The following is a 20717-nucleotide window of genomic DNA, read 5'->3' as shown; positions in this document are numbered from 1 at the left end:
TGCTTTGGAGTATTCAGAGGAGGAACCCGCCTTGCAATGCCGAAGACAATCTGCGCACCGGACACATCGTCATTGAAGCCTGGTTCAGGGGCTACTGAGGGAGTCTTGGATTAGGGGGTCCCCGGGCGTCCGGGCTATGTGATCTAGGCCGGACTGATGGGCTATGAAGATATAAGATAGAAGGCCTTCCCCCGTGTCCGGATGAGACTCTCCTTTGCGTGGATGGCAAGCTTAGCGATTGGATGTGAAGATTCCTTTCTCTGTAAACCGACTCAGTACAACCCTATGCCCCTCCGGTGTCTATATAAATCGGAGGGTTTAGTTCGTAGAGGCAATCATAATCATACAGGCTAGACATCTAGGGTTTAGCCATTATGATCTCGAGGTAGATCAACTCTTGTATCCCATATACTCATCAAAGTCAATCAAGCAGGAAGTAGGGTATTACCTCCATTAAGAGGGCCCGAACCTGGGTAAACATCATGTCCCCTGCCTCCTGTTACCTTCGATCCTCAGATGCACAGTTCGGGACCCCTACCCGAGATCGGTCGGTTTTGACACTGATAGATACCGATGCTTTTCGTGAATTTAGCACTAAATATGGACTTGACTCTGAGATAGTAACTTCTTTCTGTGAATCATTTGCTACTCATGTTGATCTCCCTAAAGATAAGTGGTTTAAATGTCATCCTCCCACTGGAGTAAAAGTAGTGGAACATATTAAAGTTGAAGAAGAAACTATTACTTATAATGGTGATCCTGTTATTCCTACTTCTTATATTGAGAAACCACCTTTCCCTATTAGAATAAAGAAACATGCTAAAGCTTCAACTATGGTTCGTGATGTCTGCTAGAACTACGTCGGTATTTCTCCAAAGAGGAAGGGATGATGCAGCACAACAATGATAGGTATTTCTCAGTGATGAGACCAAGGTTATCAAACCAGTAGGAGAACCAAGCTGGTCCAACGGTAGGCTGGTGGGTGTCCACACAAGGAGGTGGCATTCAGTATCCACCTGATGAACTTCCCCAATGGCAAGAACTTGAAAGGTGCCTTCTTTGGGAACTACAAACCACACACCAACCTCCAAGACGTCGTCAAGATGTATATGAGGAAGGAGCCGGAGCTGGAGAAGTTCATCACGCACGTTGGACCTTTCTAACAGGTCAAATTGTATTCATCATTCTAAAGAGGAGGGATTGCTACTTCACGAGGTTGGATGATTAGATTGAGCTTCTTTTGTCATGTCCCTTGCTACTTTTAGATTTGGTGCTTGAGAAACATAAGAAAAATGCTTATAAGATCTTCCCTCGGGTAATAATGTAATAGTTGTGAGACACCATGTGTTGAGCTCTTTTTTGTCACAAAGAACGAACATTGTTTTGTGTTGTCGTACAATTTGGTCTTTATTTTAAGTGTGTCTACAACACTTGCCAGCAGCCAGCAGTCTTTTGTTACTTTGTACATGAACGTTTTGCACAATAATGATCTGCACTTTCTCTGTTTTTCTTTTGCACATCAGCTTCTCTATTAATGTCGATGTTTTTTCTTTTTTTAACTGAATATCAGTGTCTCCATAGCACATTGCAAATCAGTTCTGATATTTTGTTATCTTCTTGTTTGCAGTTAGCCATTCTTTTACTCACCTGTCGTAAAAATAGTACTCCTTCCGTCCGAAAAAGCTTGTCCCTCAAATGAATGTATCTAGCACCAAGTTAACACTAGGTACATCCATTTGAAAGACTAGGTTGGGACAAGTTTTTTCAGACGGAGGGAGTAGATATTTCAAGTCCAATTTCTATGGGCAAAGTGGTGGTCGTAAAAAAAACATCATCTAGCGAGCCAAGTGGAGTGTCCACTGTAGGCCTAAAGGCCAAGAGGATCTTGACATGCATGATCTTGAGAGAAAAATACTAGCCTCCTGCAAATGGCATTTGGTCTATTATAATGAACATCTTATGCTACAAGTGCGCAAAAAATCACAATAATATGTATACTACAACTACTATAACTTTAGATAAAATAAAATTGTACATAATTACATATAGTTAACTTTCAAATAAAATACCTACACAACATTGCATCAATACCTAACATTCCGTATTAAAAAGACGGGTGCGGCAATGCGCGCCAACGATGATCTAGTACGGTATGCAAACTGAACCGGGAATAGTCCCGTCCGCTCATAATGCCATGCCCAGAAAAAGCAATGGTTTTTTCTATCTGTTTTTAATGGGTTTTTTTTTCATATGTTATGGGCTCGCTACGGCCCCTTGACCGGTGGCCCGCACAGCCCATCGGGGCAAGAGAAACGTCGCGCTTTGCTTGGGGCCGAGTGCGCGAAGGGCCGGCCCTTGATGAGCCGCCCTTTACCGTCAGCACCGCGCGCCTGGGTCCGTGTATAGTTTTTTTTCTAGGGGAGCCGTAATTCCGTGTACACTTTCTTTCTTCCCCGACGAAGACGAACACGACTCCGCTCCATCGCTAGCCCTCCAAAGTCCAAACCGCGTTCCCCCCGACCGATCGCCCGTCGACCCCACCACCACCGCCACCCCCGCGCCGGCGCCGATGGACTACGAATTCCGCAGCCGGTCGGGCTCCGGCTCGTACGGCGGAGCCGGCGGGGGCGGGGGCGGCTCGTCCCTCTACCCGCGCGTCGGCCAGCCCACCCACGGCGCCGCCGGCCCACCGCCGCAGCGGCCCGCGCCGTACCTCCACGCTACCGCAGCTCCCTCGTCCCCCGCTGCCCCGCCCCCCGCTCCCTCCTCGTCGTCGTCCTCCACATCGAGTAATCCCCTCTCCCTTCACTCTGTACTGCTTGGATGCCATACGGCCGATTGGTGCCCTGGTTGGTGGGCTGTTCGGTATCCGAGAACCCGGGTGCTCCGTGCTGTATCGAGTAGGGCTCGCTAGATCTTTCGTTCGATCGAACTGAGAGTGGTTTCGTGCGCGTTAGATCAGCGGATCTCTTAGTTGAGTTCTGATTTAAGAGCCCGTGAGTGGAAAGTGGAATTGAACAATATAGACCTGAAACTGAGGCAGTTTTACACGAGTTTGTTTGTTGGTCTTTTAACCCTATCATTTCTCTTGTAGCCAGCATGTGTGTGCGCTTAAACTTGTTTAGCTAGTAATTTCCCCCAATTTGGCCATTACATGTGTAACTTAACTTAGCTTGTCAGAGCATGCTTCCTCGCGAAGAAGGGGGTCATGCTGAAAATTGAAAAATATTGTGAGATTGGTTGGACTTTGAATTGGTATACAGAGAAGGGAGTGCCTGCTTGTATATATTTTACTGTTGCTACCATGCCAGACTAACAAACTGCCCAATATTGTGCCCTTCTGTACTGTTATTGAGAACAGTTCATGGTTACTAACGTAATTCATTGTTTCGCTGCAGTGGGCATACAAGTTGTTATAAAGCCAGAATATCGGATAACCCCTCCTGTAAGTTATATGATTTATTATACAATCACTACTTTCCTGTTCTCTTATGCAAGAGCTGTCAATCTACTTTGCTACCAAAAAAGTTGTATTAATGAGTAATGACTGAGTTCAGTTTTCATTCTCCAGTGTTAAGAGTGTTGCTCCAAAAAAATGCTGTTTCGTAGTTAAATGGGTGCCTTTAACTTCTGTGCATTGGCTGGACATCAACATACTACCATAAGTGTTTTGTTTTCTGTTGCCAGTTATTCTCCTTGGGATTGTGAGAAATAGTACTCCTTGGAGTAGTGAATAAATTGTGATGCATTCAAGCAAGACATTTTAGCTAATAACTAATTGTTCTAAATGTCTGTTTCTGTCCTCATTTAGTGCATGGGTATGTGCTAGAAATGTACAAACGAGTTATTGTTAGCAACTTAGCATCATACGGTCAGCGAGGAGACAGCTTTAGCTGTCAATTAGTGCGCTTGGTGATCTTAAGCACCGCTGATTAGTTTTAGTGGTTTATCCTTTTTATCCTAGGTTCTCTGTGCCATGTGGGTCTGGACCCACATATAATAGACAGCGAGGAGGTTTTGTTAAGTTTGCAGGGGCATGTCAGGTTCTCCTGATGGACCATTCCATCCTTAGCAGACTAACTGAAAAATAGATGGTGTAGCTTGTTCCATACTGATGATGGCATATCTAAACACTGGATGCAACATATGTCTGAATGGAAGTGTCTAAGGAGTAAGGAATACATGGAAATAGTCTTGTTATGGTTCACAGTAGAAGAACTCATCCTATTGCTGTTGTAACTATTTCAGACTTTGATCCTAAAATGTTGGTGTGATAGTTAATAGTATGGGTTGAAATGTATGAGAGCATGCTTCACCAGTTTTGTGGGTTCCCTGAAAACTCATCCTATTCTGTTCATTTTCTAGAGAAGCATCCCACCATTCTGCAAACGTGTATGCTTATGCAAGGCTGTGCTGCTTTTTATTTACCCTTCCCCTCACAGCGTTTGGATAATTAGCACCCTTTTAATTAGTGTTATGTTTTCAGCCTCAGTTGGCACCACAGATGGTAGAAGTTCCCCGCAGCACCTTTAACTTTGATTTTGAGTATGAAAGAAAGATTCTTGCGGAGGCAGAGAAGGAAAACCCCAACTGGGGGAAGTTTGTAATTGAAAGGCAGACGCCACCACCACAACAACAACAACAACAACAACAACCACAGCCGCCAAGAGGGCCAAGACACTCAACATCCACTACTTCTATGGTAAACAATATCTCTCACTTGCCCCATCCCTCTCTGCCAAAGCAGTAGTACATTAATATGGTGAAATCATGTATTGTAATTACAACAATCTTTGCAGTCTGGTCTAGCAACACCTATTATGTTGGTTCATTTTATACCCTTTTCTGTTAGACCCAACTTGAATCCACTTTCTCATGTACATAGTTGCTTTTTGCTTGGATTTTCTATTAGCTCAAACTCGATGCCACTTTTAACCTTAAGCAGGGGCAGAGACTCGCCTGGGGCTGCCATGGCCTATGACTGAAAATCCATTTAAATATACCTTCAAAATTGCAAGAAAATCATGAGGGTATACTGGTTAAGCTAGTTTAGCCTCAGGCCTATGTATGTGCTTGTTGTTCTATCCATTCTAAGTTCTAACTTGTTGAAATAGTTGTCTCTATGGCAGAAAAGGCTTGCCTACTTAGAGCATTGCAAGAAAATTATGTTGTTAAGCCCACACCCTTAAGTTATGTACTGAAGTCCGTGCTATCCGTTGACAGCTTGCTACCAAGGTTCTGCTACTTATATTAAAAATTAAATAAAAAGATTGGTTATACTCCCTCTGTTCCAAATTATTCTAAGTCCTAGCTTTGTCCTAAGTCAAACTTCTTTAAGTTTGACCAAGTTTATAAAATAATATATGAAAATCTATTACACGAAATAAGTTTCATTAGATTCATCATAAATATATTTTTGTAGTATATAAATTTGATGTTGCAGATATTAGCACATTTCTCTATAGTCTATTTTATGACTCCGCTCGAGGTTCCTCACCTCCTTTGCATCCCTAACTTAGCTGTGTCATTCCACATGATAAATGCATGCCAGATGTTTATAACAGTTGGGTATATTCATTAAAGTCTTTAGTGTAATAAAGTATCTCTGAATACTTGTTTTTCTTTCTGTTTTGTCCCTTTTTCAGGCTACCCCAGGAGATCCACTTGTGGAGAAGTATATGTCTATGGGGCTTGGACGTGAAGCTGTTTCATTTGCTGTGCTAAATTATGGAGATAACCCAACAAAGGCATGATCTTTCTCTTTTATCTTGTCCTTTAGCAATACTTTCTTTCATCATCGTCAATTACAAAAAACCAATGCTTTGCTGTATTATGTGACTGTATCGGTGAACCAATACTATCTTTCATTGTGGCCAATCACATAGGTACAAACAGCTGATGGCTGTTACATTTTACAGTTAACTAGACGATACCCTGCGTGTTGCGGCAGGAATTTATGCAATTAATTTGCAAGGAAACAAATACCAACTATATTATATACATGTGATAGCAAATAATGTACTTATGTGGAAGTGTCATGTATGCGTTATCAGCACATCAAATGGTGTTTCGACCATTAAGGGGAAAAAATCAAATTACCTAACAAAAGGTAACTTATAATAACTTAATGTTTCCTATTCATACCTGAGGTTAGGCTAAAAGGTTTCAATTTCGTAATATCATCTCAACCAGTTAGATGTTCACAGAAGATGTTACAATCTTGGCCACATTTCGATATCACACATTTACAGATTTCCTGAATTGCATAACAATAAAATGAGTGTTACATTTATCGATATTCTGTTCATGTATATGAAAAAAATGGCAGTCACTAAATGTTCTTTCTGAAGTACAATCAGAAACATCAAAATTGAATAACATAGACGTGACATGAAGCCCTCAAATGACAAAAAAAAAACTTAGCATACCAAGTATGTTCTCGCCCTCCAATTCAGTCTGCATGCTGCCAGAAATATTAGATGGATTCCATATGAAACAAAAAAAAATGCTATCAGTAACTTTTTGGGTAAAGAGGGTTCACACTTGAGACAAAAAATGGTAGTTTAGCTTTGCTGACAAAACAATGTGCAAATAATAGACCATTAGAGAAAAAAACAAAAATAATGCATCAAGATTAGATAATCAAATGGATGGGCCACTTTACCAGGTCTTTGATGTGTGAAGTAACCATCAAGAGCTAAGAGAGGCCTAGTCTGCAGAAAAATTGCAGAAAATCTAGGAAAGTAACATGGTGTTTCTAACTTTCTTCTAATGAAAAAAAAACATGCCAAATTCTTGGGTGTAAAAAAACATGTGATCATATTTCATCTCATTTTTACCCTCTTTCTGAGTTCGCACGAAAGAATTAAAATTCAATCCCTGCTTGACTGGATAAATCCACATATAAATCAATAAGGAATGTCACTACTTGTTGATTTAAATCTTCAGTACAAATGCCTATCGAAATAAAGAAAATGAAACCGTACCTTTTTAGGAAAAGGTAGGCTCAACCAATTCAGAATATATTTCCAAGTGAAGCAATATGCATTTGGTTAAGATCACAAAACACACACTATTGTACCTATAAATTATTGATCCAATAATAGAACACAAAGCAATGCAAAACAAAGGCATAGAAACTATTAGGTTAAATTTTGGAGAGAAGGGCATATTATGAGGTTGGAGGGACAATAGTTAAACAATTCAGTTTCAGAATTGTTACGATTTGGGTTAGTTTGTTTGTACTCTTGGAAGATACTCCTCAGGTTTTCTGCTCCACTGTAGTGATACCATAGGAAATTGCTTAATTTCTGATGAATAAAACATACATACAGGAAAAAGTAGCTGGAAGGACACAATAGTAACTGACATACTCACTGAATTAACCGCAATGCTACAACACTTGGAGAAACTGCATAAAACATTACAACACTTACCTTTGTGGGGAATTCTTCATAGTTTCACACGCATTAATTTGTAACCTAGACTACTGCTGGACTAGTCGACATGGTACTGTAGTTCACAACTTGCAGTAATCAATTACTAAAACCTAGTATTAATATGTAATATATACTATAAAAAGATCATTAGAGCGTCAATTTGTCCTGCAGATTAGGCCAGTAAGCATATTTCCATTTTGGATCCTTGCTCCTAGTTGGCTTCTTGCAGGATCCTTCGATGGATCATATTGCTCATTGGCCTGAGCTGCTGCTGCTGAATACAATACTTCAGATATTTCCGGCATAGACATTGCACTTCAGACCTAAGGATCTTGAAACTGAAGCAAACAAAACGAAATAAGGAAGAGGGCAGGGGGTAAAAATCAAATCAAAGAAGGGAAGAAGAGAAGGGAGAAATTACTTTGCTAGTATGCTTGCTTGCTTACTGCAACCTGAGGGACGAGCGGATCCAGTAGCCAGAAGGCAGCAGAGGGAGACCGTAGGGCAGATCTAGGGAGAGCAGAAGCAATGGAGGGAAAGGGCCGGAGCAGAGGAGTGCAGATCCATGAAGAGCATAAGCAATGGAGGGAAAGGGGGAGGATGGCTGGCTCACTTATCCCCTCCCAATCCCTAAAAAATAAAAATAAAAATGAGTCGAAAGACTCAAGGTGCACGACTAGTCTACGACTAGTCCTTCGACTCCTTTGACTCGGCGAACTAGTCTACACGAGATTTCTAGTCGACACCCAGAATGCGACTCATAGACTAGTCTAGCGACTAGTCTCGACTAGTCCCTCGACTCGTAATCAATGGAATGGATGCAAGCCAAGATGACATTGTGCTAGCTTATTCTTTCTGAAACTCTTCCTAATACTGTTGGCCTCAACATCACACAAGCCAGCTAACCAAGTTTTGCACTTATGCGGAAGGGAAAACCATAGTACATCTTACAGGCAACAACATCAGCACAGCTACAATAACAAAGTAACACATCTACATATAATCTGTTTCCAATCCCTCACTGCCCCAGATCCATAAACAAAATTGAAGGGTGAATGTGAGGCTAATTAAATACTGAGCCCCTACTTTGGTTACCATCGACTGTAGGTAGAGACAGGTTAGGCACGTTTGTGACAGCACCTTCAGGAGGCCAACGGCACCGTGGGACGTTGAGGACGGGCATGGCAGAGAGAAGAGGCTCCAATTGGGGTTAACAGGAGCCAAGCCTCCATCCTCACGTGCAGGTGGGCGGATCTGCATGTGCTGGAGAGGCTTGACGCCGACGGGGGGCGCGGGACTCGTCGCGCATGGAGGTGGCCCAAGATGGGCGCGCCTAGGCTGCAGGGTAGCGGTGGGGTCCATATGTGTGTGTTGGTCCTCTCGTCTTTTTCTGGCGGAGATGGTGGTCGATCATTTTATTTTCGTTCGCATAGGGAGGGTCAGTGGTTTACGGCTGGAAACGGCGAGATGGCTGGTATTCGTCGGTTATGTACTTGTTGTCGCTGGTTATGGAACACACTGAGGGGACGACATGGCATGCTTGCTGATGCTGGTAACGGAACGCACTGAGGTGATGACGTGGCATGCTTGCTGATGTGGACGGGCTTCATGTGAAGAGAAATAAGATAGTGGGGATGAACTATTTAGGTATTATAAATTTGGTCCATTTCTCTCTCTCTCTCTCGCTGTGTGTGTGCACGCCAGTGCCACACACTAATCGATTGGAGAACTGCACTGTGCTTGTCGTTCTATCCAGTCTAAGTTAAAACTTGTTGTAATAGTTGTCTCTATGGGAGAAAATGCTTGCCTACTTAGAAATCCTCTTACCAAAAAAATTGACGTGGACAGTTATAAAATAATGAGCAGAATACTTCCCGTTCTGGCTACAGCTGTAAATCACACAGTTTAACGAACAACAGTCACTTAGTAGTGGAACAATAGTGTGCATTTGTGTATGTCCATCATTCATTCAATCAACAGTGCGCATGTGTGCTTCAGCCCTTTTATCTTCTGTATGCATGTACAATTTTGTCCTGACGTTTCATCTTCGGTTATGGTGGCAAAGCATAAACCTGGACTGTGTGGTTTGTTTACCTTGTGGCGCAGGTGAAGGAGTTTGTGAAAGCCTACAACGCCCTCCACGAGATGGGGTTCACCTCGCGTAACGTCCCCGAGCTGCTGGCGATGCACGACAACGACCCCGACAAGGTTATCCAGCACCTGCTCAGCACGACATAACATTGCCCGTGATTCTCGTCTCCGCATATGTACAGTGAGACAGGTCCCGCCTCTAATCTAGCCAACATTATGCCTAGACTGTACTAGCTGTAACTTGTAATGGAGTCTGGAGCGGTTCAGTGTGTCTGTCAGCTGCGGGTGTGGCGCATCAGCCCGACGGCCAAGATTGGCGTGTCACAGTCTTTCTACACAGTACGTTATTTCAGTTATGTGTGTATGCGTTGCGGTGAAGATCTCGTCTGGAACTTCTTGTCTGCGTGTAGTTTGTCATCGGCTGCCCACCGTGCAGCTCCAACGAAATGTTAGGACCCAGGGCTACATGTGTCATGTATGTATGTGTCCATTTAGCTTGTTCGTGCAGCGACGCGCTTCCAAAGCAGAACTGCACCATCGAATCGCCTTTGGCCTAACCATATGCCCAGCACGGGCCAAGCGAGAGACAAGCAAATAGTATCTGCGGAGAACTGGAGATATATAACATACAGCTTATGTGGTGATATATATCTACAGTGACGAAATGCAGATTGAACTCGATCAGTACGGCCTCCAGCCCCAGCACCGCTGTATAAGCATGGCAAGCTTGGCCACGCTTCCTTCGGTTATCAGCCAGATCTCACAGACGATACAGGTAATTTTCTGCAGTAGCAAGGTTATCAGCCAGATCTCACAGACGATACAGGTTATCAGCCCAGATCTGTACTGTGGCACCAGCAAGGTTGTGAAGGGCAACATCGCAAGTGCGACGGCCTGTGGAGACCCGCAGAACTACGTGAGCTGGGATGGAATTCATGCCACCGAAGCTGCAAACAATATCATAGCGTCTGCGGTGATGAGTGGCGCCTACTCATATCCACCTTCCGGTCTTTCAAAACTTTGCCAGCCATGACCCCATAGCCTGATCACAGCATAAGTTTACTCAGAGATACTGCTTGCTCAAACCAAGTTATCCCGCTGTCAGATAACAGCGCAAGTTCAGTCAGACACCAAATTACTCATTCTGTCAGTTAAAAGATGTGTAGAATGATACAGAAAATAAGAGCGTCATAGTAAGTGTGTCCTGTTATAGACTTGTTTCTGCTATAATGCACCACTACTTGTAGTACTGAAAGATTAGACAAAAAAATTGTAGTCTCTACTGTAGTTATCAACTGCAGATTTCTGACGCACAAGAATCATCTTGAAGACATGAACAATCACAACCATAAAAACTCCAGCACAAGAATCATCCCCAGCATGATATCATTCACCAAACATAACATCAAGCACAGAACTTAATTAATAAGATCTGAGAAATGGAGATAAAGTAGACCACATCCATTGCAAGTTTCGAACTAGCAGACGACACATAATTCAGAATCACGTCAGATGTAGCCGCTTCACCTTCAGATAGTCCACATCAACCAACCCAACCATAATTCAGAATCACATCAAACAAATGTGCCACTATATATTGTTAACCTGTTAGATTAAATGGATAGTACTGAAAGGATCAAAGAAAAATATTGCAGTCTCTACTGTAATTGTCAACTATGATATCTAATCCACAAGATGAACAATCACAGCCAGAAAAATTCCAGCACAAGAATCATTCACAGGATGATGTCATTCGCCAAACATAGCATCCAAGCACATGACTTGTTAACAAGATCTGAGAAATGGAGATAAAGTAGACCGACCACATCCATTGCAAATTTCCAACTAGCAGACAGACGCATAATTCAGAATCACATCACACATCGCCACCTCGCTCAGCTAATCCACATCAACCAACCCAACCATAGTTCGGAATCACATCAAACAGAGCCGAAAGCCCAAATGAATTCACCAAATCCCTGTACAAGTGTGCGCAAAAGGTGCAAGAAAACTGAATCACACAGCAACGAATGAAGAATAACAGAGCACCCCAGCAAAATCACCAAACCCATGGGACAATAATCATTCCCAGGATGAAATCATTGGCCAAACATAGCATCCAATCACAGAACTTGATTAACAAGACCTAGGAAATGCAGATGAAATAGATCACATTCTTTGCAAATTTGAACTAACAAACACATATTTTAGAATCACATAACATGTAGCCACTTCACCTTCAGCTAGTCCACATCAACCAACCCAACTATAATTCAGAATCATATCGAACAGAGCAGAAGGCATAATTAGATTCACCAAATCCCTGTAGAAACGTGCAAAAAAAAACCTGAATCGCACAGCAACCAAACAAAAATAACAGACCACGCCAGCAAAATCACAACACCCATGGGACACTGCATCATGCATCCAACACTGCAACAGGGCTACATGCGGCAAGAACACCATTGCAGAATCACAGAGGAATAAAGTGGCAAACAGTAGAACTAGAGGGCAGATTTACCATCACATTATAACTGAACTTCTCATTGCCATTTCATTCGAGCATCACGAATCACAGGACCAAACGATACGATCATATCAACACCAACAAACACAACCGACACACATCCAGATCACGAGACAGGAACAGCTACTACCCAGCAGTATTACCGGCGACCCAGACCTAGGCACGCTCGCCGCGGATGCGGCGTGCGAGCTGGATGTCCTTGGGCATGATGGTGACGCGCTTGGCGTGGATGGCGCACAGGTTGGTGTCCTCGAACATCCCCACCAGGTACGCCTCGGCGGCCTCCTGCAGGGCGGAGACGGCGGATGACTGGAACCGCAGGTCGGTCTTAAAGTCCTGCGCGATTTCCCGCACCAGGCGCTGGAAGGGGAGCTTGCGGATGAGCAGCTCCGTGCTCTTCTGGTACTTGCGGATCTCCCGGAGCGCGACGGTGCCGGGGCGGAAACGGTGGGGCTTCTTGACGCCGCCGGTGGCCGGCGCGGACTTGCGGGCCGCCTTGGTGGCCAGCTGCTTCCTCGGCGCCTTGCCGCCGGTGGACTTGCGCGCCGTCTGCTTCGTGCGGGCCATCGGCGCGGGTGGTGGTGGTGTCTTCTTGGGAGATCGGGTGCGGCGGCGCTGTGATTTGTGAGGATTTGGGGGAGAGGAGGGGTTAAGTAGGGGTGGGGAATTTTTGGAGGATGGCGCGCGGCTGGAGCATTTCGAGCGGAAATTCCCGGTTTTGGACGGATTCTTTGGCGCCACGGGCGAGGAGCGCGCGGGGTCGGATGAGCCGTTGGATCAGCCGGAATGGACGTTGGAGATGTGTTTGTGCGGGTTGGCCACGGATCACGATCCGTTGAGTAGCATCTCTCACTTGTGTGTGCTACACGAACGGTTCAAACTGGTGGAAAAACTTGTTCGGTTTTTCTTTTTTTCGAAGTCGACCCGTTACAACATGATTCATTCAAAAAGGTAGAATGAAGTTGTCAGATTAATATATGGAAAACCTGACGAAATAATTAAAACACGCCCACATGATAGGGAACCCTGGCCGAAGTGGCAACCGCAAGACCCACACACACCATCGACGAGAGGAACAACGTCGAAGATGCCTACGAGCTGTCATCGTCGTCACTCTCCTTGAGCAAGCGACTCTAACTTCACTGAGGACGAACGACCAAGAGCCTCTGGGACGAACAATGCACTAGAACACATGTCGTCCTATGCCAAACAATCGGTCAACCGCGTCAAGGACTAGGCAGCTCTGACGATAACAAGTTTTGTAGGAGAAAGAAGCACGTCTTGCAAAACACAGGATATCATGACCATTACACGGCATCATTGCCACCGCGTCACCCCGCCACTATACAGCTCTGACTTTACACGTAAAGACAAGTCGATCGGTCGATGACAAAGGACATGCCACTATCCCACTCCTCTTGTTACCATCATCGTTGCACAAGTCGCAACACCAACCAACCACACCGCACGATCAGGCACGTCCGGCACCAAGGAAGTGCATGTGGATCAAGAACTTCAAGACGACGCCCCAAATGAGGAAATGACGTTGGAGACACCTCCATCGCATGCCCCCGTGCGGGATCGTGAGTTTCTCCAAAGAGCTTGATTCGAGGGGTTGACGATACATGAACTCCTCGATGACGCATCCGAGGAGGATAGAGACGCCCATGGGCACTATCTTCGCCGTGCAGTAGTCATCGGCCAAGCTTTCACCGAAGTAGCGCAATACCACCACCTCGCAAAATGGCCAATGTCGACAGACATCTCCACTAGCCCGCACACAACCTACACAACGACCATGCCATCACCACACAAGGTCATCATCTCCCATCTCGCCACGAACCAAAACCGACCCAGGCTGGCCGGAGCAGGCGCCCGCTTGAAAGTACAATCATGCACTTGATATAATTTTGGTATGTGATGACACACACTTTGTTTGGACTAATACATTTTGCGAGTGATGACCCACAAGTATAGGGGATCTATCGTAGTCCTTTCGATAAGTAAGAGTGTCGAACCCAACGAGGAGCAGAAGGAAATGATAAGCGGTTTCCAGCAAGGTATTCTCTGCAAGTATTGAAATAAGTGGCAACAGATAGTTTTGTGATAGGATAATTTGTAACGAGCAACAAGTAACAAAAGTAAATAAAGTGCAGCAAGGTGGCCCAATCCTTTTTGTAGCAAAGGACAAGTCTAGACAAACTCTTATATAGAGAAAAGCGCTCCTGAGGACACATGGGAATATCATCAAGCTAGTTTTCATCACGCTCATATGATTCGCGTTCGGTACTTTGATAATTTGGTACGTTGGTGGACCGGTGCTTGGGTGCTATCCTTACTTGGACAAGTATCCCACTTATGATTAACCTCTATTGCAAGCATCCGCAAATACAACAAAAGTATTAAGGTAAACCTAACCATAGCATGAAACATATGGATCCAACTCGGTCCCTTACGAAGCAACGCATAAACTAGGGTTTAAACTTCTGTCACTCTAGCAACCCATCATCTACTTATTACTTCCCAATGCCTTCCTCTAGGCCCAAATAATGGTGAAGTGTCATGTAGTCGACGTTCACATAACACCACTAGAGGAGAGACAACATACATCTCATCAAAATATCGAACGAATACCAAATTCACATGACTACTAATAGCAAGACTTCTCCCATGTCCTCAGAAACAAACGTAACTACTCACAAAGCATAAACATGTTCATAATCAGAGGGGTATTAATATGCATATAGGATCTGAACATATGATCTTCCACCAAATAAACCAACTAGCATCAACTACAAGGAGTAATTAACACTACTAGCAACCCACTAGCACCAATCCCGGACTTGGAGACAAGAATTGGATACAAGAGATGAACTAGGGTTTTGAGAGGAGATGGTGCTGATGAAGATGTTGATGGAGATTGTCCTCTCCCGATGAGAGGAGCGTTGGTGATGACGATGGCGATGATTTCCTCCTCCGAGAGGGAAGTTTCCACGGCAGAACAGCTCCGCCAGAGCCCTAGATTGGTTCTGCCAAGGTTCCGCCTCGTGGCGGTGAAGTTTTGTCCGAGAAGATGGCTTGTTATTTTTTCCCATCGAAAGACTTCATATAGCATAAGATGGCCACCGGAGGGCCACCATGGGGCCCATGAGGTAGGGGGCGCGTCCAGGGGGGTAGGGCGCGCCCCACCCTTGTGGGCAGGGTGTGGCCCCCTTGGTGAATTTCTTCCGCTGAGTATTTTATATATATTCTGAAAACGTCTTCCGTGAAGTTTTAGGACTTTTGGAGCTGTGTAGAATAGGTCTATAATATTTGCTCCTTTTCCAGTCCAGAATCCCAGCTGTCAGCATTCTCCCTCTTTATGTAAACCTTGTAAAATAAGAGAGAATAGACATAAGTATTGTGACATAATATGTAATAATAGCCCATAATGCAATAAATATCAATATAAAAGCATGATGCAAGATGGACGTATCAGCGAGTGTATCTCAGGTATTAATGCCATGCATGGTGCATGGTTGATGGATGATCGTCGACCTCACAAAAACACAAGAATTAAGATGTGATCCTCGGCGACTTAGGGTAGTCTTTTATGATTATTGATTTGAGTTGATAGGAATTCCACACTATTAAGATGGGAATATACCAAGGTGAAGAGTCCGGCCCATTTTTCACATCATTTACCTCATACATGATCACCTAAGACATAGCATGCTGGAGATATGCCTTGAAGGCAATAATGAATGTATTATTATATTCTCATGTTCATAATTAATTTTATTTTTTATGCTATAATTGTATTGGTTATTGCATATGGGATTCAGAGGAAAAGCCCATTACATGTGCGGAAACATAAACACAAATATGAAAATAACTCTCTACACATGGTGACAGATGCACACAACCCCAAATTTCATCTCTAACTATTTTGGTAAATTACTTTGGACCATGAATAAAAAGGTATATAACAAAAATAAAGTTTTTTTCATGACGTATGATCATCCAAGCAAGCAAAAAGACAGAGGGAATCGAGAAAAAGTCTTTTATATACAAAAAAGGCATTTGTGCCAAAAGACAAGCAAAAAGGCAAAGAGAAGTGAGAAAAAGACACTTCTATACAATGGCAGTTGTGCCAGTGCCATGAAAAACCTAACACCCCATATATCAAAAAGGCACTTATGTGAAAGGGTGTGTAGCTGCCACTATGTGTGCGTACTTGCCATCATGCATAGGAAAATCAGTCTCTCAATGCCAATATGATCCCTAGTCATGCCTCTAAAACTTGCTCATGTATTCATGATCATATTGTTTTCCTGAGTATGAGCATTGTTATACTAACAATGTTGTTATCAATAATGAGACAACACTGTTATCAGAAAAAATAGTGTTGGATATACTCGACTTATGAATTGCTGAGAGTCGTTATTATGTTGTCGGTATTTTTATATAAAGTGTCATCGCTTACTTAGTTCCTTAGACCATGAGAATATCATTTACCAACATACCGGATGGTTACTTCGGGGTTATCGAATGTCACTCAATAACTGGATGTGAATAAAAGTGACTTACGGTTATACCAAAAAAGTATGTCTCGATATCGATAGTTTGAGAGTGGGATTTGCTCCTCTGACGATGGAGAGATACTCTCTGGGACAACTCGGTGTTATGATATCATTATCGTATGGCCAGACATATGTGATGAAGATCACAGGGATACTAGAATATGGATACAAGCAAAGAGAACAAAACTGGTAACGAGGATAACCAGTATAGTGACCAGGAGTTGATCACGAGGATACCGATAATATCTTGCATCAAAATTTCTAAATGTACCGCGCAACAAAGGAAATGGTATTCGGGAACAAAAGGTTTGCTTGAGAATTTCATGAATATACAGGAGTTAACAAGGGTGTCCATATCCCATTCTTAACTATTGACCAAAAAGGGTCCCGGGTCATTTCTGCTTATTTCCGAACCTGTAGGGTCACATGCTCAATGACTAATAGCTATGATAACCATAGGAACGAGAGAATGAGCATAGGAAATGTTTTGGATGGATCGAAAAGTGTTCCGGATTGTAACGCCCCGAGACCGATGTGCTAGGTGTCCTCCAGTTATTCGTTGTTGTTGCCTTGTCATTGCTTGCGTGTCATGCATTGCATATCATGTCATCATGTGCTTTTCATTTGCATACATGTTCGTCTCTTGCATCCGAGCAAACTTGTAACGCCCTCGATGCGGCTATATCTCCCACGTGTCGAAGCACGACTTAGAGGCATAACCGCATTGAAAGCAATGTCGTAAGTGAGGTAATCTTCACACAACCCATGTAATACATAAGGGAAAGAGATACATAGTTGGCTTACAATCGCCACTTCACACAATTACATGAATAAAGCATTACATCAACCAGCTACAATCAAGGCCCGACTACAGAGCCAAAATAAAAGAAGACTACCCCAAATGCTACACAGATCCCCGATCGTCCCGACTGGGCTCCACTACTGATCAACTAGAACGAAACAACACAAAGGACAAGATCTTCATCGAGCTCCTCCTGAGCTTGGTTGCGTCATCTGCACGGACTCATCGGCACCTGCAAGCTGGTTTGGAAGTATCTGTGAGTCACGGGGACTCAGCAATCTCGCACCCTCATGATCAAGACTATTTAAGCTTATGGGTAAGGTAAAGGTATGAGGTGGAGCTGCAGCAAGCGACTAGCATATATGGTGGCTAACATATTCGCAAAAGAGAGCGAGAAGAGAAGGCAAAGCACGGTCGAGAAACTATGATCAAGAATTGATCCTAGACCAACCTACGTCAAGCATAACTCCAACACCGTGTTCACTTCCCGGACTCCGCCGGAAAGAGACCATCACGGTTACACACGCGGTTGATGTATTTTAATTAAGGTCAACTTCAGGTTTTCTACAACCGGACATTAACAAATTCCCATCTGCCCATAACCGCGGGCACGACTTTCGAAAGTTCATAACCCTGCAGGGGTGTCCCAACTTAGCCCATCACAAGCTCTCACGGTCAACGAAGGATATTCCTTCTAGCGGGAAGACCCGATCAGACTCGGAATCCCGGTTACAAGACATTTCGACAATGGTAAAACAAGACCAGCAAAGCCACCCAGATGTGCCGACAAATCCCGATATGAGCTGCACATATCTCGTTCTCAGGGCACACCGGATGAGCCAGACGTCGGGTGGGCCAGCCTAGAGTTGCCCCTGGTAGCTCCGGACATCGCTCAGTTTGGACCAACACTCAGAGGAGCACTGGCCCAAGGGTTTAATAAAGATGACCCTTGGGCAGGCCTACCCAAGGGAAAGAAAAAGGCTAGGTGGCGAATGGTAAAACCAAGATTGGGCCTTGCTGGAGGAGTTTTATTCAAGGCGAACTGTCAAGGGGTTCCCTGTTGGGGAACGTTGCAGAAAATTAAAAAAATTCCTACGGTTTCACCAAGATCCATCTATGAGTTCATCTAAGCAACGAGTCAAGGGAGAGAGTTTGCATCTACATACCACTTGTAGATCACGAGCGGAAGCTAGCCAAGGGGATGGTGATGATGGAGTCGTACTCGAACGTGATTCGGATCACCGATGTCCAAGTGCTGAACGGACAGCACCTCCGCGTTCAACACACGTACGGGACGGGAGACGTCTCCTCCTTCTTGATCCAGCAAGGGGAAGGAGAGGTTGAGGAAGATTGCTCCAACGGCAGCACGACGGCGTGGTGTAGTTGGTGCAGCAGTACTCCGACAGGGCTTCGCCAAGCATATACGGAGGAGGAGAGGTGTTGGGGAGGGGAGGGGCTGCGCCTTGGCTTGTGTTAAGCTCCCATGCGCCTCCCCACTATATATAGGGGTGGAGGGGCTGGTTTCTTGCCCTCCAAGTCCATTGGGGCATTGGCCAAGGTGGGAGGAAAGAAATCCCATCATTTCCTTCCCCACCGATTGTTATCCCCCCTTTTTAGGGATCTTGATCTTATCCCTTCGGGATATGATCTTATTCCTTCTAAGGGGGGATCTTGGTGCGCCTTGACCAGGGGTGTGGGGCCTTTCCCCCACTACTCACGTTCATGTGGGTCCCCCCATGCAGGTGGGCCCCACTCCGGAACCTTCTAGAACCTTCCCGGTACAATACCGAAAAATCCCGAACATTTTCCGGTGGCCAAAATAGGACTTCCCATATATAAATCTTTACCCCCGGACCATTCCGGAACTCCTCGTGACGTCCGGGATCTCATCCGGGACTCCGAACAACATTCGGTAACCACATACAAACTTCCTTTATAACCCTAGCGTCATCGAACCTTAAGTGTGTAGACCCTACGGGTTCGGGAGACATGTAGACATGACCGAGACGTTCTCCGGTCAATAACCAACAGCGGGATCTGGATACCCATGTTGGCTCCCACATGCTTCTCGATGTTGTCGTCGGATGAACCACGATGTCGAGGATTCGATCAAACCCTGTATACAATTCCCTTTGTCAATCGGTACGTTACTTGCCCGAGACTCGATCGTCGGTATCCCAATACCTTGTTCAGTCTCGTTACCGGCAAGTCACTTTACTCGTACCGTAATGCATGATCTCGTGGCCAACACTTTGGTCACCTTGAGCTCATTATGATGATGCATTACCGAGTGGGCCCAGAGATACCTCTCCGTCATACGGAGTCACAAATCCCAGTCTCGATCCGTGTCAACCCAACAGCTACTTTCGGAGATACCTGTAATGCACCTTTATAGTCACCCAGTTACGTTGTGACGTTTGATACACCCAAGGCACTCCTACGGTATCCGGGAGTTACACGATCTCATGGTCTAAGGAAGAGATACTTGACATTGGCAAAGCTCTAGCAAACGAACTAAACGACCTTTGTGCTATGCTTAGGATTGGGTCTTGTCCATCACATCATTCTCCTAATGATGTGATCCCGTTATCAATGACATCCAATGTCCATAGCCAGGAAATCATGACTATCTGTTGATCACAACGAGCTAGTCAACTAGAGGCTCACTAGGGACATATTGAGGTCTATGTATTCACACGTGTATTACGATTTCCGGATAATACAGTTATAGCATGAATAAAAGACAATTATCATGAACAATGAAATATAATAATACTTTTATTATTGCCTCTAGGGCATATTTCCAACAGTCTCCCACTTGCACTAGAGTCACCAATCTAGTTACATTGTGATGAATCGAACACCCATAGAGTTCTGGTGTTGATCATGTTTAGCTCGCGAGAGAGGTTTAGTCAACGGATCTGCGACATTCAGATCCGTATGTACTTTGCAAATTTCTATGTCTCCATCTTGAACATTTTCACGGATGGAGTTGAAACAACGCTTGATGTGCCTGGTCTTCTTGTGAAACCTGGGCTCCTTGGCAAGGGCAATAGCTCCAGTGTTGTCACAAAAGAGTTTGATTGGCCCCGACGCATTGGGTATGACTCCTAGGTCGGTGATGAACTCCTTCACCCAAATCGCTTCATGCGCTGCCTCCGAGGCTGCCATGTACTCCGCTTCACACGTAGATCCCGCCACGACGCTCTGCTTGCAGCTGCACCAGCTTACCGCTCCACCATTCAACATATACACGTATCCGGTTTGTGACTTAGAGTCATCCGGATCTGAGTCGA

At 44.5% G+C, this 20717-nt stretch overlaps 2 protein-coding genes across 2 annotated transcripts; one reads left to right on the top strand and one right to left on the bottom strand.

Moving 5' to 3' along the window:
* The first annotated feature begins 2429 nt into the window (after window positions 1-2429).
* On the top strand, window positions 2430-9908 carry LOC123149863 (facilitated trehalose transporter Tret1). The gene is made up of 5 exons (XM_044569630.1): window positions 2430-2789; window positions 3399-3445; window positions 4487-4702; window positions 5646-5747; window positions 9546-9908. The coding sequence occupies exons 1-5, from the start codon at window positions 2570-2572 to the stop codon at window positions 9675-9677; spliced, it is 717 nt and encodes a 238-aa protein (XP_044425565.1). The 5' UTR covers window positions 2430-2569; the 3' UTR covers window positions 9678-9908.
* A 2138-nt stretch (window positions 9909-12046) lies between these two features.
* LOC123150061 (histone H3.2) lies at window positions 12047-12700 on the bottom strand. The gene has a single exon (XM_044569850.1). The coding sequence runs from the start codon at window positions 12622-12624 to the stop codon at window positions 12214-12216; it is 411 nt and encodes a 136-aa protein (XP_044425785.1). The 5' UTR covers window positions 12625-12700; the 3' UTR covers window positions 12047-12213.
* Window positions 12701-20717: the final 8017 nt, after the last annotated feature.

The sequence above is a fragment of the Triticum aestivum genome, chromosome 7A (assembly GCF_018294505.1).
Source record: "Triticum aestivum cultivar Chinese Spring chromosome 7A, IWGSC CS RefSeq v2.1, whole genome shotgun sequence".
Taxonomy (NCBI): Eukaryota; Viridiplantae; Streptophyta; class Magnoliopsida; order Poales; family Poaceae; genus Triticum; species Triticum aestivum.
Note: the sequence above shows the minus strand (reverse complement) of the source record. Positions and strands in the feature narration are given on the sequence as shown.